Source organism: Biomphalaria glabrata, chromosome 4 (assembly GCF_947242115.1).
Source record: "Biomphalaria glabrata chromosome 4, xgBioGlab47.1, whole genome shotgun sequence".
NCBI lineage: Eukaryota > Metazoa > Mollusca > Gastropoda > Planorbidae > Biomphalaria > Biomphalaria glabrata.
In genome coordinates this window covers 12,487,311-12,513,871 of record NC_074714.1, presented here as the reverse complement: position 1 = coordinate 12,513,871, position 26,561 = coordinate 12,487,311, and the positions used below count along the sequence as shown (strand labels likewise).

At 33.5% G+C, this 26,561-nt stretch overlaps 1 protein-coding gene across 7 annotated transcripts in view; it reads left to right on the top strand.

Moving 5' to 3' along the window:
• The first annotated feature begins 295 nt into the window (after nucleotides 1–295).
• Nucleotides 296–26,561, top strand: part of LOC106070739 (queuosine salvage protein-like) — a 29,153-nt gene continuing 2,887 nt past the window's right edge. Inside the window, exons 1-9 of one of the 7 annotated variants that reach the window (XM_013230704.2) lie at nucleotides 296–535; nucleotides 2,884–3,000; nucleotides 8,471–8,565; nucleotides 16,870–17,002; nucleotides 20,965–21,114; nucleotides 23,075–23,198; nucleotides 23,328–23,442; nucleotides 23,580–23,650; nucleotides 24,408–24,475. In XM_013230704.2, coding sequence (XP_013086158.2) covers nucleotides 2,899–3,000; nucleotides 8,471–8,565; nucleotides 16,870–17,002; nucleotides 20,965–21,114; nucleotides 23,075–23,198; nucleotides 23,328–23,442; nucleotides 23,580–23,650; nucleotides 24,408–24,475 — 858 coding nt within the window. In that variant the 5' untranslated portion in view covers nucleotides 296–535; nucleotides 2,884–2,898. Of the gene's footprint in view, nucleotides 536–1,143; nucleotides 1,189–1,271; nucleotides 1,396–2,862; nucleotides 3,001–8,470; nucleotides 8,566–16,869; nucleotides 17,003–20,964; nucleotides 21,115–23,074; nucleotides 23,199–23,327; nucleotides 23,443–23,579; nucleotides 23,651–24,407; nucleotides 24,476–26,561 lie in introns of those variants that run through there. The other 6 variants (XM_013230700.2, XM_013230703.2, XM_056026681.1 and 3 more) reach the window with 6 other exon arrangements.

The following is a 26,561-nucleotide window of genomic DNA, read 5'->3' as shown; positions in this document are numbered from 1 at the left end:
TTTTTTCTTGACCTACATTAGTTCATTGAATAACTCCACCATGCATACACATGCTAACACACACATAGCGGATACCCGCAAGCGCGCTTTTTTTTTTCCCTCAGGGGCACTAAGTTATGCTCATCGCAGCGCGTTAGTTATCTCTATCAATATAGGCCAGTAACAAAACAGATACGCGAGTTACACAAAAGTGGCGTCCCCTTTCTTCCTGTGTCACTACCCCCCCCCTTCCCGCACTTTCTCTTTCCTATTCTATTCTATTGCACGCTGCCATGCAATTCATTTTTGTTTATGTGGGTTATGTCCGATGGCTGGTCTACTTGTTGATAACTTTTTATTGCATGCTCTTGCAAGATGTAGGCCAAAAACTAAGTTGCCAGAAAAGGGCTGGGGTAGGGGGAGGTAAGACTTTTTTTGTTTGTTTGAAACGTACGACAATCGTCGATGTAAAGTAGGCTATAAATAAGGGAAACTAAAAGATTCAGGCGGAATAACGACTTCACTAACAAGTTTACTGTGCCTGTCATTTTAAAAGGTAAGCCTGATCATTAGATTGAGTTTCAAATTCACTATGGATCTAGATCAAGTAAGTTTTCAAATTCACTATGTATTTAGATCTAGATTTAGTAAGTGTATATATATATATATATATATATATATATATATATATATATATATATATATATATATATATTATATAGGGCCTATATATATATATATAGATATATATATAGTAGGCCTACCATATAATGTTTAAATTTTTGTTTCAGCAGATAGATCTAGACTCCTGTATCTAATTCATATTCTACTTTGAATATTAACCTAGATTTAGTGCTTATTAGCTAAGATCATTTTTTCGTGTTTTTTTTTTTTTGGGGGGGGGGGGGGTCATAACTATTTATTCAATTATCTGATACATTACAGACGTTACTTCCAAAGAGACGTTATCGCCCATTTATTAAAAGTATTATATAATGCACAGTCCCTTCTGAGCAATCTGAAGGCTGTCTGGTCATGTGATTTGGACAATCATCACAATTCGAGTTGGTGCCATATAATTTAATTTGCCAGCTTCCATCTCCTGCCGCACTGATTGTAGGTTTATGACAAAACGTCTTTGATCTTTATTTCGGAAGGAACACCCGAAAGTCCCGAAAGATGTTACAAAATATTAATCGGATTTTCCACGTACTTCCGCTTTCTCTTTCGAATATATTTCGGCACTAGTTTGAATACGTCTTTAGATTAGATCTTGATCTAGATCTAGATCTAGATCCATGTCATATGTCATGTCTGTATTAGATATTTAGATCTAGATAGAATAGGGATTGTCTTCTGGATTAGTTATTCTAGATCTGATCAAATTATATCTAGATCTAGCATTAATGATTAAAGGTCTACACTCTACTACTACTAGTCTCTACAGTAACAGTGTCTACACATTTGTAGGGCTACTAATTTAAAATTATATTACATTATTAATCATAAACATAAAACACTATAAACTTAACTAGGCCTATTACTATTAGTAACTATAACAGATTATGATCATGTAAAATTTAAATTGGTACTTGCAACTCCACCAAAAGTAAAGTAAAGAAGAAGTGTCTAAGTCTAGTCTGTAGATCTATCTAGATTAGTGGATTTATAATTCTATAGTCTAGATTTTATCATTTTAGATCTACACGTTCTACTAGTACTACTAGTCTAGATCTAGAATTTAATTTATAATATTAGGCCTACTAACCTACTATGAATTAGATCTAGTTCAAAAGTAGAATCTCTATCTATATTATAATTAGCTAATTTCTTTTGCTAATCATAATATAAATATTTTATTGAATACATCAACATATTAATGGATACCATCTTCTTCCACATTCTCATTTTCATGTTGGAGTGTTCAGATGACTAGACCAATATATATATAAAGATGAACTGCACAGTGGTTTCCAAATCAGGGAGCTCTCCATATAGTTTTCTTTCTATTGGGGTGTTTTGGGGCCAGTGTCTTGTACAGGCCTCTTGGTAAAGACACTAAAGAGAGCAGTTTTGGAGGACGTGGTCGGCATTCTCTGGTGATACTCCACATGGGCAGATTTTACTGGTTCCAATTTTGAACTTCCGGTACATATGTTGTTTCATTCTGTTGTGTCCAGTCCTAAGTCAAAAGATTAGACGTTTATCTTGTTGGGATAGCTTATAATAGGTGTCATCTTTCAGATGAGAGCTTGTCCTTTTCTCATTTATTTTGGACATCATCAATGATCAATATTTCTAGTCCTCTCTCCACCTTTAATTTTAACATTTATTTTTTTGAGTCATGAATTTGAGCTCTAGCCCTAGGTTAAACTAGTCTTGAAGATCTAGATAGTTAGCAGATTCTAAATCTAGATTAGATTTACATTTTTTAACCTCTAGAGTACATCTATATTCTATAATCTAGAAAGCTGTAGCCATAATTTATGATTTATATATTTTTTTATAAGTAAATTAGTTTGTACATAGGCCCTAAATGATAGGCATATTATGCCATATACATATTTAGAAATACCTTGAGCTCATCAATCTTAAAATATTATATTTATACGTTTATAGTCCAATATACGACTATATTGTGATACGATTATTGGATGGCTGCCTTGTCTCTTTGTCTGCCCTTTGTTTGTCTGTGATGATCCTAGATTCAAACCCAGTCCACTTTAAACCCCTGCCATCCAGCAAGATAATCTTGATTGCAGAAGGAACACCCAGAATATGTATAAAAAAAACCACAATTATTGATTATGTTAATTTAGGGTGTACTAAATCTAGTTTTTTACAATTTTAATATGAATTTCTGAATGACTGACTTTTTTATAGTTCTACAAATTTCATCAGCAGTCTAGTAGGTTTATCATGGAAGGTGTTATGTCTCCTAGAGATGCTGGTAGATATATCACAGAAAACTGTCAAGATGTTAGTATTGTTGATGCTGGAGTAGTAAAGCTGGCTAAAATTGTGAGTAGAGCATTTAGAATTGAGTATGACTAGAACCTAATTAAAATGTACATTACTTGTAAATCTCTATGTAGGCTAGTTTCAATACTTTGTATGTTTGTCAAGAGAACAGTCAAGGCAAAGCTATTTATATCATGGCTCTATGAAAAGGGCTGTATCAGCCATTTGTTTTAGTGAGATTATTGTGCTGGCTTCATAACATCTAAACATTTCATAAAAAAACAACAACAAGGGAACTTTATTGGTCTCCTGCCCTCTGTGGTTATTTTTAGACAGGATGATGACATAGTTTGCATCAATCACTCTTACCTTCCTTGAGAAACATGGAAGTAAAAAAAAAGGCTAAACGTGGCTCGTCAGTGATGACTTGAGAAGGATCCCAGGAATAGATTGTACTGAGATCAGGTCACCACCAAACGAGAAACCTTCTACCTCACTGGCTGAAGTGCTGACAAACATCGTATGATGAGATTTGTGGGACATATTAGACAAGACCAAACATGTTCCCCAAAGACAGCAATAATATGGAGGCAGAAATAGAGGAGAATGAAAACAGGGCCGTCCCTGCTTAACATAGTGTCACATCTTCTTAGATGACTTAAATTAGGAAGGCACCAGCTTAGAAGAGGCTGTGGAGAGAGCTTGCTGCTCTATGCACCAAATGGCATGGGAAGATCTAAGTCTAAGATAAATATGGCACTATTGTATTTGAAGGGATAAAAATAAGCAGACTGTGGTTGTAGAAAAAAAGAAAGAATTTGCTGGTACTTTAGTCCCATGATCTGCCAACTTCTTCCTTCCTTCACAGTAGATAGTAATGATTGGTACAGTAAGAAAGACAGGGAAGGTCTTGACCTAGCTGGTCAAGAGGCACCTCTTTTTCCTGGCTATTGTTAGAAATCTCCTACTAGCCAACCAAAGTTGAGCCTTGAAATCATTATTAGGATTAAAGATTGTTAGATTAACACAAAAAACTTTCTTTCATTTTCACTAGTTACTGCTACCTAGGTAGGCCCTTAGCTTTAATGCTGTGCCCTAATGTTTGCATTCTCAGCTCCTAATATCTTACAGCAGGCATATCAAAAACGGCGTTCGGGCATGTGGCCCGCGACCACCTTGCATGCGGCCCGCTTGGCCTCCTCAAAAATTATCAAAATAATGTTAAACTATTACCCTGGAAAATAAAAGATGACAAGCTACTTGAGTTGAAAAATAGTATTTGTTAAACTGAACAGCGAGATTGAGTCTGCAGTGAAAGCCAGCTACATTTTTCAAACTTAATTGCAAGCAAATCATTTAGTGAAAGGGATTTTATGAATTAGTGTATCGTTAAAGCTGCTGAAGTAATTTGTCCAGAAAAGGTGAAAGCATTCAAAGTATTAGCGTTAACTAGGAACACTGTGGCAGATATAATAAATGACATGTCAATCAGCTAACGTGAACAATTGAAGAACAAAATAGATTTAGAATTATTTTCATAAGCTCTCGATGTGACAGGAATTTTGAGATACACTAGGAGCTACTTGTTCTATGCATAACGCCACAACAAGCGAGGATGTTTTTGAGAAATGACAGGTGATATTGCAGTACAATTTACCTTTGGTAAAAAGCTAGCTAGTCTAACAACGGATGGCACACTAACCATTATGAAATGGTTTTGATACAAAGCTTCTTGCAAAAATAAGAGAGACTAAATGCTAATTTTTAATTTGATCATTTTCAGTGCATCATTCACCAAGAAACATAACGCACAAAGCAATTACTATTCCAACATGTCATAAGACTGATTTTAGTCACGATCAATTGTATTCGTGCCAGTGGCTTAAATCATCGCCAATTTTCAATGTTTCTGAATGACATTGGACACGAAATTTGCTGGCTCTCCTGTTATAAAGAATTGAAGAAATTTGTTGTACTGCGTGAAGAAATTGTAATGTATCTGAACATGAAAGGTGAACCTGATGAACATTTCCATACTGACGAATGGGTTCAGGATTTGGCATTTGCCATTGATCTCACTGCCAATGGTCACTTGCTAGACTTGAATTTGAAATTTTAAAGTAAAGACTAAATTGTCACAACTGCGTGTGATGATGTAAAGTGCTTTCAAGCAAAATTACGACTGTGGATAAACTAAATATGAAGAGAAAATCTTGTTCACTTCTCAACGTGTCAGGAACTAAAAAAGATTAAATACGGCTGCAACATTTGGTAAATATGTCTTACACCTGGAATTGTTAGTAGATGCTTTCAATGACCGTTTTCATGACTTCGTTTCAAGAGCAAGAATTTTCGTTGTTTTCATCTCCATTCTCATTTGCTTCTGAAAATGCTGCTGGTAATGTGCAACTAGAGCTGATAGAATAGCAGTCAGATTCTTTGTTGAAAGCGAAGTATATAGAATCGGCTGTACCAACATTTGAATTGCGGAAATTTGCAGTCAGAATTCTAGCTATTTTTGCAAGCACTGATCACTGTGAGCAGTTTTTTTCTATAATGAAAGCTACAAATCACCTCACAGTTCGAGATTATTGTCAGGTTCTTGTGTTCTTGTACTTATCAAACTTTTATTAGATATTTCAAATGTGAATATTTATTTAAAATTAATATTATTTCAATGTGTGTTATTGTTATTATTTTCTGAACTTGTAATATTTTGGCTCAAGTTCAGCCTGACAAGCACATCATACACATACAGTTGTATATTAAATTAATAAACTAAGTGTATGATGTTAAATAACAATAAAAATTTATTCCAGTGATATATTTACAAATGAACTGATGTATGATGAATGATAATAGTAGTATCAATATCAATAGATATATGTGCAATAATATGTAATCTAAAATGATCCAGTTATTCTCTTTGCAACATATAAATGATCATTATTTGAACAATATCATTACCTTAATATATTCATTATAAGTTGTTCAAATAGACTTCCAACACAGCAACTGGTAATCCACATAGATCTAGCCTCTAGATCCGATACTGTTCACTGACGACAATTCTAAAAGTTTATAGTTCATACTATAACATCAGGTCTGACCAAGGCAACCCGCAGTCTGGAATCTTGAACCTCAGACTCATGAAAAACCAACTTGAACACCAGACGTCCAACTGAGATTAGTGAGATGAAGATCTCAATCCTGTAGACTGTAGACCTCAAGTTGTACTCTCAATATAGAAAATTGAGACTGGATAAACAAGTCTTGACACCAAAACTTGACACTGACTGAGTCTAACACATAGACTTGACACCAAGCTAAGATCACTACTTAGACTTGACGCCAAAACTTGAAATAGAGTCTTGAACTGAGACTACGACCAAAACTTAGACTTGACCCTAAAACCCTATAGAAGATAAAAGAAAGGATTCTTCTAATCATATAGATCTAGTCTAATTATAGACTTACAAATACGAACGAATTCAAATAGATAACTATACAATGAAAAATAAAACTCACCCTAAACAGGGGTCAAGATAATCCAACAAGAAAATGTCCAAGGCAGATGTTAAGGCTATCCAGTAACAAAACCCAAGGAGAAATTCAAGAGCTCTCAAGACACGTCTATCTGTACCAACGTACAAAACAATGGAGAGACTGTACTAGACGACAAATGACGAAAACCACACACACCTAACTTTACGTCACTAGAAGTTGTGACAAGCAACAAAAGCTCAGTCCCCTAGTCTACAAAGGAAAATATTAATAGTGTAATGACGTCATCAATATAGTCATCAACGCAGCACTATCAATTAGAGAAATAATTCTACTATACAGTTACATAGATAACTGCGACAATTATCTGATCGAAATTTGTTGTCAGTGATGATAGTGTCAGATGCAAACAAACTTCCACCCGATATCAATAAACTTGTAACCCAGAAAGATGTCAAGCATCAGGACAAAGAAAAAAAATGAGCAATCATAATAATTTTTAATTACCAAATAGTACTACAAATTTACCTAACTTAGGGACAGGTATGCCATTAATTATTGTATTCTATTGTATTGTTTCTAATTTACATAAAACTAGTAAGCTGTTTTGCAACTGATTTTTGGCTGCGGCCCCTCAGGACATAGTAAGTTTTTTTTGCGGCCCATACACCTTAACGAGTTTGACATGCCTGTCTTACAGTCTATTGGGTCAGCATTCTCAAAAATAATAGATAGATGATTAAGACCAGAATGTTCTCACCAAACAAATTTATTGATTACTACATATGCCAAATAGATAATTATTCATTGCTATATTTATTATATTAGATTAATATTAAAGACAGGAATTAAAATTCTCTAAAGATTCTTATGTTAGTGAAGTTAATTATGGGACATGGGGTGGAGAGCTGTGGAAATCTGAAGCCTGTTGGTCAACTAAATTTGGTTAGTTGTTATTCTAGTTATTCCCATCAAATGTAGGCTTATGAAACTATTGAGCTGAACTTTACCTGACCCATATTTTTTTTTCCCTTGAAGTTTTATTCTAAGTAAGCTAGTTGATGATTTTTTTTTTTTAAATTTAGCCATTATTATTATATTTCTGGTTAGACTTGAGATTAAACATATAATGATATAACTGTTAAAAAAGAAAAAGTACACAATATTTACTTGTGAGTTTTATGAGTCCTAGAAGTGTGTAAAGCAAGAAAATAGACATTGAGGTTATAAGTCACAGTTATTTAGTTGAGTCAGGTAGTTTAATTTCCTAAACTGCTTAAACACATATCTAGCAACAGCCTAGCTCTCTATAGTACAGTTGCTCTTTTATCCATACTAGAATGCTGCATATCTTGGCACAGTTTAATATACTATATAAATTTTAAATGCAGTGATACTAATGTCTAAGATAATAGTTTACAGAATTACCTTTTAAAGATTTCCTGAAAAGATTTAGCTGGTGATGTCCAGTGTCAACTTTTAAACTAAGTTTTTAAAATTTAAATATGAAATGAAATATGGACTTAGTTCAGGATATCTCTAAACCAGTTACTTTGGCTACATCTATTGAGATAGATTTATGGTACCTATTATACATAAGAAAACAATGTCATTTGTCTTAGAAGCACACCGAAAACATTGACCAAACATCTTTCAAGATAGCAAGGAAAAATGGAGGTATAGTTTTGCAGAACAAATTTCCAGCCATCTGTCCACTGCATCCACCCAACTCCAAAGTTTTGCTGTCAACAAAGAAATCTTGCTGTAAACTTAGTAACTCCCCCCTTTCCCCTGAAAGAAAGAGGGAAAATGAGTTTGTCTGTTGAAAACCTGCTCCTAAAAATTAACAAGAACAAAATAAAGAAATATAAATCTCTTAATATGAGAGTCATATTTATTTTAACTTGATTAAATTATAATAAGTAAATTAATTGAAATCCCTGAGCTAGGTCTTTGTTTTTCATTCATTACTATATAATTTATATTTCTTAGGTATATTAATTTACGTTAATTAATTTATTTTTAGCTTTTTGAAAAGGTCAAAACTGGTGACTTTGATGTTAAAATGTGGAGACGTCACGAGCTCAATCCTCAAACTATGGACGAGGAAGCTGTAAACTGGTATTTTTCATTTCATTTCTTTTTTCTTTCCAAAGTTGTCGCTACCTGGTTTTGGCTGTAGGCGTAGCGGCGTGGGTACGTCCGTGTGATGTAGGTACCTCTTCTGGTACGGCTATAATACTCCTCTTAGCGATGTACTTTATTAGACGCACTAGATTTGCAAGTGCGCAACATTACTAATATACTAAAGTCTCCAATGACAACATTTAGAATTACTGATGAACACAGTGGTAGCAGACGTGGAATTTATTATATATACAGATAAATTACAGAAAATACTGGCGACTTCAGCCGTCACAAAATATACACCAATAAATACTGGCTGTTCATGCCACGTGGAATAAGTAATCACATCAATGAAATGTTCAAAATATAAGTCCAAAGAAAACTCTCAAGTTAACATTAAATCAAATTCATTAATATTCGTTCATATTACAGACAGAGAAAATCGTACATCCACTCTCTGCTGGAGTTCTTCACTAACTGACTTTTACCCTTATTTCAGAGTCCTTTAACTTATTCACATAACCTCGTGCTTGCCCGCACGGAATGTTACAATAGGTGACTGCGTGTCACTTCATGTCACAGAGGTTCTAAAACTGGACTGTGACATACGCCCCACACTCCAAAAAGATTTTTTGACCAAAAATCTTTGACAAATATATTTTACATTAATATCACTGTACAAATATATGTGAGCTTAGTCCATTATTCTATCAAGTGCTGTAAGTTCACTTCAATTGCTCATATCATCTTATATAATCTTAGTAATTATGTATAAAATGATATAAATTACTGAGTCCAAAAAAATCATTTATATACTTAATTCACTGAGAGCAAAATCACTGAAATGTAACATTAATTGTAATGAAAAGTACCTCCATCAAGTGTTAACAAACTTTATGCATACATTTGTACTGAAAAAAAAATTTGTACATGCAATCACATGCTAATGAATATAAAAAAGAGAAAAATATACAAGTTATTCCACATCCAATGTTTTACTATAATTGTAGATGCACAACATTATCAATGTGTATCATTTGACACACTGAGTAAATTTACTCAAAATTATTACAGAAAAAAAAATTTCATATTTATTTACAACTGTGATGTGCTGTGTCAAAATATTATTCTAAGTTTTGCCATCATCAAGAAAAATGAAAAAAAATTTTCAGATACATGTCAATCCAGTTCAAGGTTGACCTTGCATAAGACTACTATAAATAGTCTGAGTGTAGTATTGAAGTACAATAGTAAACAAATTTCCATGTTTATAAACATTCATTGTAGTATTCAGGTGTGTAAAAAATTTTAGACAATATTTACATCTGTGAGTTGTTATGAAAAAAAATTCAGGTCAACAGTTCAAGTAGTTCACTGTTGTTTACATCTCATTGTTTACATTGCTGTGCACAATCAGTAATGAAATACAATATATACACACAAAATAAACACATCTGGCATTTGTCATATTACAAGTTGACAATAAAATACAATGAGTAGAAAATAGATGATCTGTTATTGATCATAAGCATAAATGTCATCATGACCCAAAAGAAAAGTGTAACAATAAAGTGTCATGACTTATTTGAAAAATGTGTAGAATGTTAATTTGACTTAGTTGACTACTACTACTTGTTTCTAAGTACTTTGTACTGGTTATTTATTCTATCAGAATGTCCTGGCTAATGTGTTTAATGTCATTATTTTCACTTGTTTCATTTTCATGTATTATGTATCTGGATAAAAAGTCAGCTATTACATTTTCATGTCCTGGAATGCTTTCTAAATCAAATTTGTAATCTGAGAGAATGAGTGTCCATCTGTTTATCCTGTCATTTTTTAGATCTTTTCTTTTTAGTGCCAGTAATGGTTTATGATCACACTTAATGCTAAAAAATCTACCTAACAAGTAATTCTTGAGTTTTACAACTGACCATACAATGGCTAATAATTCTTTCTCAATCACTGAGTATTTTCTTTCTGTTTCAGACAGTGTTCTACTGATGTGTACTATTGGCTTAAAAAATGACTCTCTTTGCTGTAGTAAGCATGCCCCAATACCAGTGTTGGAGGCATCAGTGTATAGTGATAGTGTTGATGTTGGGTCAATACTGGCTAATTCTAGTTTCTCATTAAATTTATCTTTTAAGTTGCTTAATGCTAGTCTACTTTTTTCATCTATACAAATTGTGTTTCCATGCTTCTTTTTAGTAAATTCAACAAGGGGCTCAATTATCTGTGCATAATTTGGAATAAACTTTCTATAAAAGTTGCAAAGTCCTAATAATGATCTCATGTCTTTCTTAGTCCTAGGTTCTTTTATGTTTTTAATCTTTGTTAGGTTTGTTTCAGTGGGTGTAATTTTGTCATTGGTAATGCAATATCCTAAGAATTGGATTTCAGGCTTAGCTAGGTTTAATTTCTTGGGGGCTAATGTCATGTTGTGTGTTCTTAGTCTTGAAAATATTTGCTCTAGTACATGAATGTGTTCCTGTTGTGAGTTGGTGAAAACACAAATGTCATCTACATAAGACAATACATTATTTATGCCTTCTAATAATTTTGACATGCATTTCTGAAATGTGGCTGTACTATTTATTAAGCCGAATGGCATGACATTCCAGACATAGATACCTTCTAGGCCTGGCATAGTGCATTTGAATGCTGTATATTCCTTAGAGTCAGGGTCCATTTTAATCTGCCAGAAGCCTCTGTTTAAGTCCATTGTTGTGAATAGGGATGATTTGCTTAAAGTTGTAATTATGCTGTCAGTGTCTGGTAGGGGTTCTGGGTCTATGACTGTGCATTTATTTATTTCTCTAAAGTCACAGCAGATTCTTACTCCACTGTCTTTCTTTTTTACAATGACCATGGGTGATGCATATTTACATGTTTCTGATCTCTCTATCTTCCCATCTTTAATTAAGTTGGTCATTTCTGTCCTAACTAAGTCCTCGTATGCTTTAGGAATACTATAGGCTTTTGTCTTAGTTGGTAGTGCTTTGTTGAGTTTTATTGTGTGTTCTATCAGATTGGTACATCCTAGCTTTTGTGTAATTACATCACTATATTTAACTGTCAAATTCTGTAACATATCATTTTCAATATTTGGCCTACTGTTGTGTGTTGTGTTTATAGTGCTTACTATATGTTCTTGTATGTTGTGTTTGGTTTCTACATCAAGTTCAATTATGTCTGTGTCAGTTATTTGTCTCTTATCCAATTTTACAAGTTTGTCAATATTGAGTTTGCATTCTCTACCATCTTTATCAATGATGTACACTTTGTTATTAATTCTCTCTATAACTTTAAATGGTCCCTCATTCTTATCTTTACAGTGTTTGTTTTCTATCTTAACAAAAACTTGGTCACCTACATTTAGTGTTCTTAGTTTTCTATTTCTGTTTTTTATTTTCCTATGCCTTTCTAGATTTTTGTCCATGTTTATCTCTGCTAGTTTTATTCCTTGTCTAAGCTGTTGTTTGGTCTGAATTATCCAAGGATGGTACTGTTCTATGTTTTCTAAGTCTAACATGTTGTCAGCCCATAACTCTAACGGTCCTTTAGGTTTTCTGTTAAATACAAGCTCATAGGGGCTGAATTTGGTGGTTTCATGGATGCTAGTGTTGTAGGCAAATATAGCATAGCTAAGAGTCTGGTCCCAGGTACTCATTGAGTCTCTTTCTAGCTTATATATCATCTGTTTTACAGTTCTGTTCCATTTCTCTATTACTCCATTTCCCTGTGGTGAGTAGATAGTGCTATGGACTAGGCGGATGTTAGTCATTTCTGCAAATGCCTGGTTAAGGTGGGACTTAAAGTTTGATGCATTGTCTGACAGTAACTTATTAGGGAATCCAAATTTAAGAAAAAGTGTTTTTAAACAATTACATATGTCAATAGCCTTTATATCTTTTAGAGGAAATGCCTCTGCCCATCTAGTGGACATGTCAATGATACCCAAAATATATTTATTCCCTTTACTGCTGGTAGTTAGGGGTCCCATTATGTCCATGGCAATTTTGTCCCAAAAATAGTGAGATTTATCTGATTTCTCTAATGGGGCTCTAGTTACTGTTTTTTGTTTGGCACATTCTGTGCAACTGTTTACATAGTTCTTAATGTCCTTTCCCATCTTTGGCCAGAAGAATTTGTTGGCTATCTTAGCATATACTTTCTTTTTTCCTAAGTGTCCTGCTGTGGGGTCATCATGTGCCATATTTAATATTTTAGCTCTTAAAGTTTTAGGGATCAGGATTTGAAGTCTAGTACAGTTTTCTTTCCTGTTATATCTAATGGCTAAGTTGTTTATTTCTATATGGTGGTTATTTAAATTTATCTTGTTATAATCTTTGCTTAAGAGGTCTTGTATTGTGGTGTCATTTTTCTGCATAGCTATTAGTTCCTCCCTAGTTATGCCTATTTCATTGAGTAATACAGTGGGGCATTCTATTTCTGGTGTTATTTTTTTATGTGATCTGGTTTGAGCTAATAGTGCCTCATGTTTAAATAGGGAATATTTTTGTCTATCTTCCGCCCATTGCATAACTTCTTCTAGTGTTGGATCTTTTACACCATCTACATTGCCTATTATTAGATCTTGTGCTGGGGTGTCCATAACTATGGCTTCTAGTTCTCCTGTAATCCAGGGTGATTCTATTAGGACTTTAGCGGTCTTGCAAATATCGAATTTTTGTATATTTGCATAGGTCACTTTTACTGTATCTTCTAGATACTGTCCTGGTTCGACTAAAGAGGCTTTAACTATTATTGCCGTGGCTCCACTGTCGCGAATTGATCCTACTTCTTTAGAATTAACATAGGATGGAAAGACTTTTATTTTGGACTTATTTGCTTGCATGTAGGCTACATTTTCCTCTCTATGGGTGTTGGTGTTATTGCCACTGTTGTTTCTATTGTTTCCTCTATTGTAGTTGTTTGGGTGGTTGTTGGTGTGGTAGTTATATTGGTCCCTTCTAGATTGCCTGTTTCTGTTATAGCTATTGTGTTGGTAACTGTTTGCAAAACTTCTTCTTTCATTGGGACTTGCACTCTGGTGTAGTCTATGTGGTCTATTATTGTAATTATTGTTGTTTTGTTTGTAGCTGTTTGGGTTGTAGAAACTAGTGTAACTTCTGTATCTGTAATTGTTATTGTAGTTTATAGGAGCTTTGCATTGGTTTTTTACGTGACCTTTTCTCCCACAATTGAAACAAGTCTTGGTGTTGGACCATTTGAATTTGTCATTGTTGTTATTGTTGAATGTTGTTGCTGTGGCTACTAGTTGGTGTAGGTCTCTTTTGTCAATCGTGTGTCCAGGGTGACTGTCTTTAAATAAATTTAGGTTTGTTATCAGTTCAGTCTCTGTCTTGATCTTTTTTTTTTTAAGGAAAGTAAATACTAAGTCTGTCACGTTGTTGAGGACATTGTCAATGAGTAGCATGTCTAGGATTTGTGTCGGGTCCTTGATGTCACATTTTGCTAGCTCTAACCATTTTATCATGTTAGTCCTCATGTCGAATATTATTCTGTTGAAGTCCCCATCTTTTTTCAATTTAGTGTCCCTGAATAGCTTACGATAGAAATCTGAGTTTTTTCCAAAGTGTTCTAGTAATCTAGTCTTTACTGCTGCATAGTCTTTCTTTTGGTCTACAGTTAGAGTGGAAATGATGTTGAGGGGTTCTCCTGACAAATTTGCTAGTAGGTGTTTGGCCATGTCCTCATTGTCAAGACTATAGGTTGAGGCTATATGCTCAAATTGGACTAAATAGTTTTCAAGTGTTTCATCTTTTGAATTGTATTTGTGGAATTTGGAGATGAATGGCTTTGTTGTAGACTGTTGGGTATTAATGTTGGAATTTGTTTTGGCAGCTTCTAGTTTAGCTAACTCTACTTTGTCTTGGCTTTCTCTTTGTTTAGTTTCTAGTTCTTTTAATGTTTTCTGATGAGCTCTTTCAGCAGCTCTTTCTTCCCTATCTCTAATTTGTTTCTTTTCTTCCCTTTCTTCCCTTTCTTTCTTTTCAGCCTTTTCTAATTCTTTTTTAATAAATTCCTTTTTCTCATCCCCTTCTAGTTCCATGATTTTCACTAGCTCTAAAATTTTGTCATAGGAAGACATGTTTAATGCTTTGTGTAGTTAATTAAGTGAGAAAAGAAAAATGTACTGTGTTATACTTGTCAATACAGTGTGTGTCAATTATTTAACATGTGTATATTACACAATAATATAAAAAATTCAATCAATGGTTACAATGTAATGAAAGAATGTAGTGATAATTGTCCAATGTATAGATCTAGATCAAAATTTACTCAGTTACTCAATTATAAACTATTCAAATTCAATATTCACAAATATCAATATATGTTATACATGTGTGCTGTTGTGCCAGAGTAAGATAGTAAAAAATGTAAATTAGTAAGAGAAAGAAAAATATATGTACAGTATAAGTAAAAAGGACAAACACAGAAACAATCTAGAGAACAACACAGTCTGCTTTTAAAGAAATTAATAAAAAGTAGAAATGTGACAGGAGAAATACAGATATATGGATACAGGACTTTTAAACAAACAACAATATAGATACAGATTAAGTACACTGACAGAAATACAAACAAGACTCAACAGCTAAATAAATATTTTCCCACTATATTCTATGACCTCCGTACCAACAAGGAGAGCCTCAAACGCATTGGGCCTTATAGAGGTTAAAGAACAAATAGGATAGACCCTAATAGATCCTATTGTTATGATAGTTCATACAATAGTCCCTCTCCAGCCACCCTTAAAAGAACACTTAGAAAAATGAAATCAAAATATGGCTCCAAAAATGCCAAGAGTTATCAATTACTAACTCTACTAACAATCAAGTTTAATTACTGCTATATCAAAGCAAAATCCATGTACTTTATAATCATATGCATGTATTTAATTTGTTAATAATGACTTACAGACTTTTTTCTTGTTGACTCGTGTAGTTTAATCCTCAAATAGCTTGGGTGGTTGACTAATAATCCATGTATAGGTAATCCAATTTAAGAATGATAATCCATGTATAGGTAATCCAATTTAAGAATAATAATCCATGTATACTATAAGTAATCCAATTTAAGAATACACGTTACTATGAGCATTAAAGTGGTAGAAGAAAAATAATCCAGTTCAATGCCATAAGATGGCTCAAATGCTCAAATTTATAGTTGATACAAGTTCTGTCTAGTACTTCAAAGTAATCCACGATGATGAATAGTGGCGAGCACTAGTGATGAAGCGGTGTATCTGTCATTAGTGTCAGTGTCATCAAGCGATGTCTTGAATGGTATGGCTCTTTCTTTCAGACGACATCTGTAGCTCTAGATAGGAATCGAGTCGTCTTCTGTTTTCGGTTTCACACCGGACAGGTGTCAGAGGTAGATCTAGGAACAGGGTTGGCGTTGAATGGATCTTAGGATGCAGGTGTTACTTGAATGGATCTTGTGGGCAGGCTGGATTTGGTACTTGTTTAGTCAGACGCCATCTTGAGAAAAAAAGTACCGGTCTAACGTGTAGCCTTGCGCTGTTTACTATAGAGGCGATTGAGATCCTTTTAAGACTCCTTTACTGGTCACCAAAGGCCAAAAGTCACCTATGTTGTAGGTCCATACTGGCCGCCAAATGTCGCTACCTGGTTTTGGCTGTAGGCGTAGCGGCGTGGGTACGTCCGTGTGATGTAGGTACCTCTTCTGGTACGGCTATAATACTCCTCTTAGCGATGTACTTTATTAGACGCACTAGATTTGCAAGTGCGCAACATTACTAATATACTAAAGTCTCCAATGACAACATTTAGAATTACTGATGAACACAGTGGTAGCAGACGTGGAATTTATTATATATACAGATAAATTACAGAAAATACTGGCGACTTCAGCCGTCACAAAATATACACCAATAAATACTGGCTGTTCATGCCACGTGGAATAAGTAATCACATCAATGAAATGTTCAAAATATAAGTCCAAAGAAAACTCTCAAGTTAACATTAAATCAAATTCATTAATATTCGTTCATATTACAGACAGAGAAAATTGTACATCCACTCTCTGCTGGAGTTCTTCACTAACTGACTTTTACCCTTATTTCAGAGTCCTTTAACTTATTCACATAACCTCGTGCTTGCCCGCACGGAATGTTACAATAGGTGACTGCGTGTCACTTCATGTCACAGAGGTTCTAAAACTGGACTGTGACAAAAGTGTAGATTATTTTGCTGTGAAGCCTGTAGACAAAAAGTGCCAATCATTTTCTGTGTCACATTTCAGGGTGTTTCTCACTGCAGTGTTAAATTTTTCTTTCTGGTCAGAGAAAGAAAGTGAAAGATACGAAGTAATCTATAAAGGCAAAGGATATACAGGCTACTGGGCCCTGTGTGCTGCTGTCAATAGAGCTTTAGAGGTAAGTATTCATTTTTAATTAAATTCTACACAAAAAGATGAATGAGGGATTTAAAGTGAAGTTTGTATCTCGGGTACCTACCAGACGCCAGTGACATAAAGTAGTAAAGTTTCCCTTTCAGACCTTGTGATATATTGGGCAGATGATGTACAGGTCATCTGTTTCTATGGCCCACGGTTAAAGATGTTGTCTTGTGACCAGCACAATGACCAACCACATTTACTTTTCCTCAACTAATGTCAGGTACCCATTAGAACTGAGTGAGGCGGCCTAAAGACTCTGAAATTAAAAATCCCAGTCTTCACCTCGATTCAAACTCTGGACTCCTTTGTTCAGAAGCCAAATGCTTTACCATTCAGACACCATGTTTCCCTAGACACCAGTGAAGCCTGTCACAAATACTTCCCCCCTCCCCTGTAATGTCTGTAATTACAATGTGGACCGGAACACATTGAGAATGCTAAAAACATTCTGTAATGATGGAGAATGGACTATTCAAACAATGATCTACATACTTTAAAACTTTCTGCTTTTAAAATTAAAAACAATAAAAAACAAGATTACACAAGGTTACACAAACTCAGAGGCGGCCCCCGTCGAAGTCGGATCCCTGTCAGATCTGCATATTCGCAAATAATATTCAAGAGGTGATTTAATTTTGATGTAAAATGTTTTACACGTTTCGGATGTTCCTTCAGAGTTAAAGATAATTACTTCCTAGTCCAAACCTCCCGCAGGACGACGGGGGATGGGAGCGGTTAGGGTTTGAACCCTGGGCCATCCATAAATCTGAACGACAGTCCAGCGCGCAAACGCACGACCAGGCAGCCATCCGATGGTCAAAAGTAATAATGTTTCAAAGATTCATTTGCCGTAAATTTAAATTTAAATTTAATAAAAAAATAGTAGATTAGTTTTAGTATATTAAAACATTACAATATTGATCAAAACGTTTGGAAATGAAAATCTACACTTTTTTTTTACACTTTAAGTTTAGAAATTGAAATTCTACATCTTAATCTAGTCTATTTTAGTCTAAACTAGATCTAGAAATTCTAGATCTAGACTCTAAAATAATTTTAATTAGAATATAAATCCAGATCTAGATATACTGTAATAAAAATCTAGATCTAGTTTAAAAAATCTAGATTAGATCTAAATCAAGATATCATTCCTTTTTTAAACGCGAGTCACATAACGAGGCTTAATAAACATTACTATACCGATTTCTTTTTTCATTTCATTGAAGAATTAATTCCATATAACGTCAGAGGGGAAAAAAAACACTACGTCACACGGCCTAGCTAGACTAAAAATCGCCTTCATCTATAAGAGCCATTTATCGAGTGTTCATAGACTTTGGTGCACCGAGTGCGTTCTTTAAGCATTTCATTTAAAGAATTCATTCCATATGACGTCAAAGGAAAAAAAACACTACGTCACACGGCCTAGCTAGAATAAAAATCGCCTTCATCATTACGAGCCTTTTATCGAGTGTTCATAGACATTGGTGCACCGAGTGCGTTCTTTTAGCATTTCATTTAAAGAATTCATTCCATATGACGTCAAAGGAAAAAAAAACACTACGTCACAAGGCCTAGCTAGACTAAAAATCACCTTTATCAACACGAGCCATTTCTCGAGTGTTCATAGACATTGGTGCACCGAGTGCGTTCTTTTAGCATTTCATTTAAAGAATTCATTCCATGTGACGTCAAAGGAAAAAAAAACACTACGTCACACGGCTTAGTTAGACTAAAATATGTTTTCATTAATACAAGCAATTTTTTCGAGGGTTAATAGACATTGGTGCACCGAGTGCGTTCTTTTAACATTACATTTAAAGAGTCCATTCATATGACGTCAAAGAAAAAAAATTCCATTACCTCACAATAGGCTAGTACCGGTACCATAAAAAAAAATGTCTTTATTTACACGAGATATTTAACGAGGGTTCATAGACATTGGTGCACTGAGTTCTAATAGATATTATTTAAAAAGGATCAAAGCCACATTGTTTTTGCGTTTTGTCTGTCAGTCGGTCTGTCCGTTATCTTGATATAAAAAAAACAACTAAAAGTTATTAAAAATTGATTAACCTTTATTTTACGTTTCAAAACATCGCAATAATTTTTAGGTATGAACACAATTGAAAAGTTTATATAATAGATTGTTCCGGATGTTTGTATAAATAGTAAAAGAAAAAGAGAATTTCAGATAAATGTAATACCGTTAATTAAATTTTTTGGATGGTCTCGTATAAAAATTAGATGTACTACAGCCACGTGGAGAGATTTTCATACCTTACTTTGGTGTTTGGATTCTGTTTTCCTTAAAAATCGGAACATAATATTAACGATAATTAGATTTTTTAATCTTTTAGGTAGAAAGTTAAATGTACTGTAAGAGAGTAGTGAGTTAAAATATTTTTCATAAAAATCCGTAAAAACATTATTTCGTAAATGAGAAGATTATTTGTTTATTAATTAGAAGAGGGAGTTCAAACAATTATTTGGCGTTAGTAGATTTTTAAATAAATTCGGAAATTTCTGGCGACGATTTGTAAGAAACAAAATCCGGAACTTTCTTTGTCGATTACAAAACTTCTATGTTATGTTTTACAAGAAAATTAAATGTCTAAAAAGTAATTTTCAGTAATCAATTCTAGTAAATTACTTTTTTTAAAAGCCTTATGCGATTTCAAACAATCATTAGGCATAATTCATGTTTTATAAAACAATATCCGGAACATTTTTACACTTAATGAAATATAAGTCAGTATAGAGATTATGATTTAGCATTAATATGCTATTTACATAAAAAACGGAACAACATATTATTGATAATGTGTTTTTGCAACGTTTAAGCATGGAAATTGAATGTAATATAAGTTAGAAGAGCAAACAAACATTTGTTGGCGTTGATTAGTTTTGCACAAAAAAATCCGGAACAATCAATTTTAGATACTTAAAACTATTGAGATGTTATGGGAGGAACATTAAAGGGTAAATCAGATTTTCAATAGCTTTTAGAGTTCTAGTTTTTTAAATCTAATCGTGACGGACAGACCGACCAACAGACAAAACGCACAAAAATAAGCTTCTTTTACTCGGATGGGGGCACTAAACAAAAAATAAATAAAATCTGATTTTTAAAAAAAGTTTAAGGAATTGGTTTAGCACCTGATCATGTTGCGACGTTACGCTACTGCACGAAAATCGCTGCATTAAAAGTCCATTTAAAAAAATGTGCGTGATATTTACATACAAAGTGCATTATTAGCCTTTATAAACAAACAGAAATGTTTTCTTTTAATTTTAGCAGCTAGTTGACCAGAAAAAACGTCTTTAACTATTATTTGTATTTGTTGTAAACATTTCCTGTACATTTTAAAAATATATTTGACTTAGTGATACTGAAAATACACAAAAATTGTCCATCTTTGTTAGCATATTGTAACATTGCCTCCCTTACATTTACGTAATTGTTTTAGAATTGGTGTATTTTTATGAAAAAATTGCTTGCATAATTAATTTTATAAATTAAACGGTTTGCTTTTAGAAAACCAAAAGTAGCCGTTGCACCTAAACTTTTCAAGCCGGATTTAATGATGAAATAATATTTTTCATATCTCTTCTAGTTTTCGAGATCTGAGTGTGACAGACGGACAGACGGACATTTTGCACAAACCTAATAGCGGCTTTTTCCCCTTACGGGGGCCGCTAAAAAGGATACCTGCAGCCATTGTGTACCTAATGTTTCAAATGCTTGAGTGTAATCTTGTCACCATTACATTGTAATGGTATTTAGATTAGACATTTGTAATGAAAATATTTTTTTTATGTTCATCAAGATTTAGACATTTTCAAAAATAAATTTACTCATAAAATAATAATAAAAAAGCAACAATTCTTTTTAAAGAATTTATAAATTAGATGAAATTAATTTGTGTCAACTTACAGGAAGGCTATCCAATTACACAGCCATCATTCTATGCCACAATCAGCGAGGACGTCTTGAAGAAAATATTTCGTTCTGACTCTGGCTACAACATTCCTTTACTTGATAGAAGACTAGAAGTTTTACTTGAGGCTGGACAGGTTCTGATGGAGGTGAGTCAAGGAAAGATTGTAGAGCTATGTGTAACACTGGCTTTTAAGTATGAATATATTGTAATAGTCTTGTATTGTCTGGGGATTACCAGTTAGTAGTTCTAGACTTGTGTACTGACACAAATACTTCAGTGTAATCCATGACTTTTGAATTCACTGAGAAGTGATCCAACAAATAGTGATGATGTTTTAATATCACAAATGGAAGCAAAGAGTTAATAAGTAAAATAATCCAGATATGAATTCACAATGCTAATGATAATAATAATTAACCCTTACAAAGCACAAAATAGAAAACACCAAACTGTGGGAGATGGGTGGGCAGAAATGTAGAGGTGCAGATGGAGATGGATTGGTCACACCCTTAGAAAAGATACCAACAACAGAGCTAGACAGGCCTTAGAGTGGAACCCCCAGGGCACAAGATGCAGAGGAAGACCAAAAAGAACGTAGTGCCACAGTGTACTAGATGAAGGCGAGAGGCAAAGGAAAGAGCTGGAAATCCAATTAAAAATCTATCAACAGACGGTGGAGAGTGGCATGTTGTTACTGAGGCCCATGAGGAACCAAAGAAAAGTTGATGATGATGACAAGGCACAAAGAATAATAGATTTAAAAAATGAAATATGGAACTGGACTTAGGACATTCTTTCATTCTATAAAACATTCTCAGTTAGTCTTAATTTGTGAAGTATTGAGACTCAACAATCTTACAGAACTCAACATAAATAAACTTTAATTATTTCCCTTTAATTATTTAGCTTTCTTAGATATAGTTTTAAAGGGTAAAAAGAGTCATTTTTGTGTTCAGAAAACACAGAACTGTTTCAGTTGTACATTTCACTAAGATTTGCTTCTGTTGCATACTTTTATTTGCAACTTTTCAGTTTGGGAAAACAAAATGGTTGCTGGAAAACAAATGGTTAGTTTACTCTCTATTTTAATTCTAAACTTTAGTTACAGTTGGGGCATAGGTAGGTACTAACTAATTATTTTTTAAATTTGCTATCATCTGTTGTCTTTGTCTTAAATCCAGAAAGTTTAACTCTAACAGTTATAGTTCAAGATGATTGTTCTTGATTTTAATTGATGCTAATTTTTCTAGAAGATTATTTTTTATTTTTATTGATGCTAATTTTTCAAGATATTTGTTTGATGCTAATTTTTCCTCACTGTCTCGTGCTAGAACATGTTCTGTACTTTGTTTATTTTTTCAGTCTGTTGTTTTTCATGTTTGTAACATTAAACAGTATTTACATTTGTTATTAAATTAGGGTGGGTGCATTTAAAATTTCAGAAAGTTTTTTCCAGGAGAGTCTAAAAATATAAATATATTTCTGGTGATTCTTAAGATTTGTTTATGTTAAAGGAAAGGAATAATTTCAACTTGTAGCTTTCTTTCACTTTGCATGGGGCTCACAACATAGCCCCAGTTAGATGAAAGTGAATTTTTCTTTATTTGAACTTTTTGTTATTTGTTTGACAAGGTCATACTGTTTAACAGACTATTAATGAAAAAATAAAAACCACTTGAGACAACATTTAGATAATGTATGTAACAAATGTATGTTGTTAGGCACTTCCCCGCTGTGTATAATACAGCTAAGTCAAACAGAGGTAACACTCAAATAACAACATCCAATAACACAGGCCAAAGACCAACAAGATAATTTAGTTGACGCTGATAGCGAATGTTGAATAAGGTAAATAATAACAAAGAGAATAGTTGAATGTTGTCAAGCTAAATCTCTACATTCATAAAAAGCTGCCCTTCTCTAAAACTGTCCAAAGTGGTCTGTTTTCATCTGTTTATATTTTGGAATTCTTTTCCTAAACCTAGTCTAGTTTTTATTAGTCTCGTCAAGTAAAAACTTCCCCTATTTACGAAATAAATAACTACTTTCCAATCTTGCCATAAGAAAGTATGTACATTTTACATAATCCACTATTTCTTTGACAGAGATATCAAGGAAGTTTTGTGAATGTTATCAAAGAAGCCAACAAAAGTGCACAGACTCTCCTAAAGCTGGTTCTCCAACATTTTTCTAGTTTTCGGGACATAGCAGAATATAATGGAAAAAAAGGTAGTACCATATATCTATTTAAAGTTGTAATTAAAACTTGTTTTAAACTTATATGTGTTAGAAAAACAAAAAGGAATGGAATATACAGTCATTAAAAAAAATAATCCATCTCTGTATTTGAATCAACAGTTGGGTTTTACAAAAGAGCTCAGATTTTGATTGGGGATGTCTGGGGCTGTTGTGAAGGTCAGGGTCTTGGAGAGTTCACAGACGTAGACACCATCACTATGTTTGCTGATTACAGGTGATTGAAAAATTGTATGCTTTGTTCTCTTATTCATCTATGCTATGGCCTAATGTTTTAGCTTTTTAAGTTCTGTTCCTTGCACTATATAATCAGATTTTTAAGTTCAGTTCCTTATATAAACTAATATTTCTCAGGATTCCACAAGCTCTGGTTTACTTTGGTGTTGTCAAGTACTCTGAGAGTTTAATGGAGGAACTGAAGAGGGGTGAGTACTAAGAAGTAACTTATAGAGTCATTCATTGAGCCTTAATAGATTTTATGGCCAATATGAGTTATTCATTTCTGAATAGATGGAATTAAAAACAAAAAGTGTATGCTTTCTTTAGGACTATATCTAGATGTTGCTGAATATACAATGTTTGTAAGCTTATTGTATTGTTGAAATGACATTTAATCTGAGGGTTCAAAGTTTTAATTCTGGCAAACTTTTGAAGGCTATGATTTTAATGCAGGACTTGTAGGAGTCCTGATTTCATCCAGCTTTGATGGATTCCTGACATCCGTTGCAAGAAGCATAGGGGACTGATCTTTGGGTTGGCCATAGGAAAACATCTATCACTGTTGGATGACTTTCTCCACAGACCACTAAGTTTCAAAGGAAAACTTTTTTTTAAAAGTATATTTTGCTGTCATTAGGATTGAACCCTGCTTCCCGCCATTCCTTTCAATCTTGCTGGAGGTTTAGGTTGAGATATAGTGATCTTCGATTTCTGAAGAAACATATGAATGTACTAGTCAATATATATGTAACTTTGATTATTTCGCTGTTATCGAGATCAACATAGATCTTAACAAATATGTAGAGATTATAAGTAACTTAAATTGTGTTGGTCTAGGGACCCATGTGCCTTATTTGAATATTCATAAGGCATTAGCTATTCTTTAGTCAAGGATGTGAGAGTGAAAAACTGACGTCAAAGTTCCAGTAACATTGTTACTAAGTTTTCTATATTGGTTTTCAGGTAAACTTCTGACAAGTGGAGATAAGCAGGAAGTAGAAATAAGAGGAGTCAGTTTGTGGGCTTGTGAGGTGAGCTCATACATAACTAACTCTTAAATCTTTGTTTTTATGAATTATGATATGTTCAAGTAGTCCCAGTCCAGGGGACACAATCTCAACTTTATAGGCCCATCTCAAATGTATTGGGTGGTAGCTGAAACTTTTATTACCAAAACAAAAATAACAAATTAATCTATTTTATCAACAAAAGGATTTGACGGTTAAAATACATCTTCTGATTAATTATTAACGTAAACCTCCATCTCAAACTAAGTACCAACAAAATTTACTGGTGATAAAAGATACTCTTATTATTGTGTCCCCATATAGATGAATTTATTGTCACTCTCACTTTTGACACATACATACTTGCATGGTAACCTGTTGACTTTGTTTAATCCTAAATTTCAGTGAACTTTAAACTATGATTTGAATTTTCCCAGTTGATTAAACACCATACTGACCATATGCTTTAGCCTTATAACTTTTTACAAATCCAATAAGACAAGGGAACAAGAAGTTTAACTGAATTTTAGTTTAGACCAACACTATTATAAAAGATACATTATCTATAAGGGATCTCTCAGTTGAAGAAAACATAGAAAATAACTAGAATAAAAAAATCCTTTGAAAGAGGGGTGAGCAACATGTGGCCAGCTGAAGTAGCCTCCCAAACCTTGACAAAAAAAAAATGCAGTGAAATGTCTAAGTAATGCTTAATGCTCTGAACAACACAATCTTTATTATGTTAGAGAATAAGACAAAACATTCTTAGTAGACAGAAAAATATTTGAAGTTTTAATGAATGCTGGATTGAAAATTATCTCTTTTACTTATCCCCAACCCACCTCCCTTGCCAACAACATAAAATTAGTCCTTCATAGACATTCCTGTTCCTCTTTCTACATTTATCTTGGTATTTTGTTCTCTCTAAATAAAAAAAGAAAAACCATTTTGGTTTTATTAATTGTAATAGTTTTTTTGACCCCTTTTGTATGTAGCAAAATGACAATAGATCTAGATTTTCAATACTATTAGGATTTTTTTTTATAGACAGTGTTACAAAGTACCATTCCCTGCTCTTTCTTTTCTCTCTCTCTCTCGAAAAAAAAAAAGAAAAAGACTCTAGATCTGATTTATTAATACTATTAGGATTGGTTTTGTTTTTTATTTAGACTGCGTCTAAAAGGCATTGGAAATAATGTAAGGTACATTAAAAATAAGTGGACTTATGAAAAAAGAAAAAAAATTGCTTTAAAAATAAGAAATTTGTGTGATTTAAAAAAAAATGCTTTCTATATAGATTGCGGCCTTTTAGGGAAATACAAAAAATAAAATACAAAGGTTTGATAGAGATTGCGCTTTTTTGTGAATGGTGGTCATCAGGTTGCAAATCTGTCAAAAACCATTCTTAGTTAGAACCTAGGAGATCAAATGAACCTGGATACGTTAGACAGTTTAAGAGAGCTCATGATCATTGAATGTGTCCATCAGTCCGTGGTAACTTAGAAAGGTTCCCGGTCATTTCATCCCCGGTCACTTTATCCCCGGTCATTTCATCCCCTGGTCATTTCATCCCTCGGTCATTTCATCCCGTTATTATCATCATCTGATCATTTTATCTAACAAATAGTAATTGTAAAAATCATGAAAGGAGCAATATTTAATACATTCATTTTTTATTTAAATGACAAAAAGTGTAACACATTAGATAGGAATAAAATTAAAATTAAATGCCATTTATAACTATAAAAATTTAATATGTATAATTATAGAGGTAATGTAAAATAGTGTTATCCTGATATGGGTGAAGTCTGCCTTTAGTAGAAAAAAAAATAAAACCTTATTTCAAGGTTAAAAATGACGCACTCAATTTCAAGAAAGAGCGATTGAAAAATAAAATAAAGTGAAACATGGTTGTACTTCCACCACACCTTGGCCTTTGATGATAAGTTATCAGCGGCACGGTCATAATTATTGTAATCGCACTTCTATCTCTCAAAAGATTTCCACTACTTGCACCACACCTTGGCCTTTGATGATAAGTTATCAGCGGCACGGTCATAATTATTCTAATTGCACTTCTATCTGTCAAAAGATTTCCACTACTTGCACC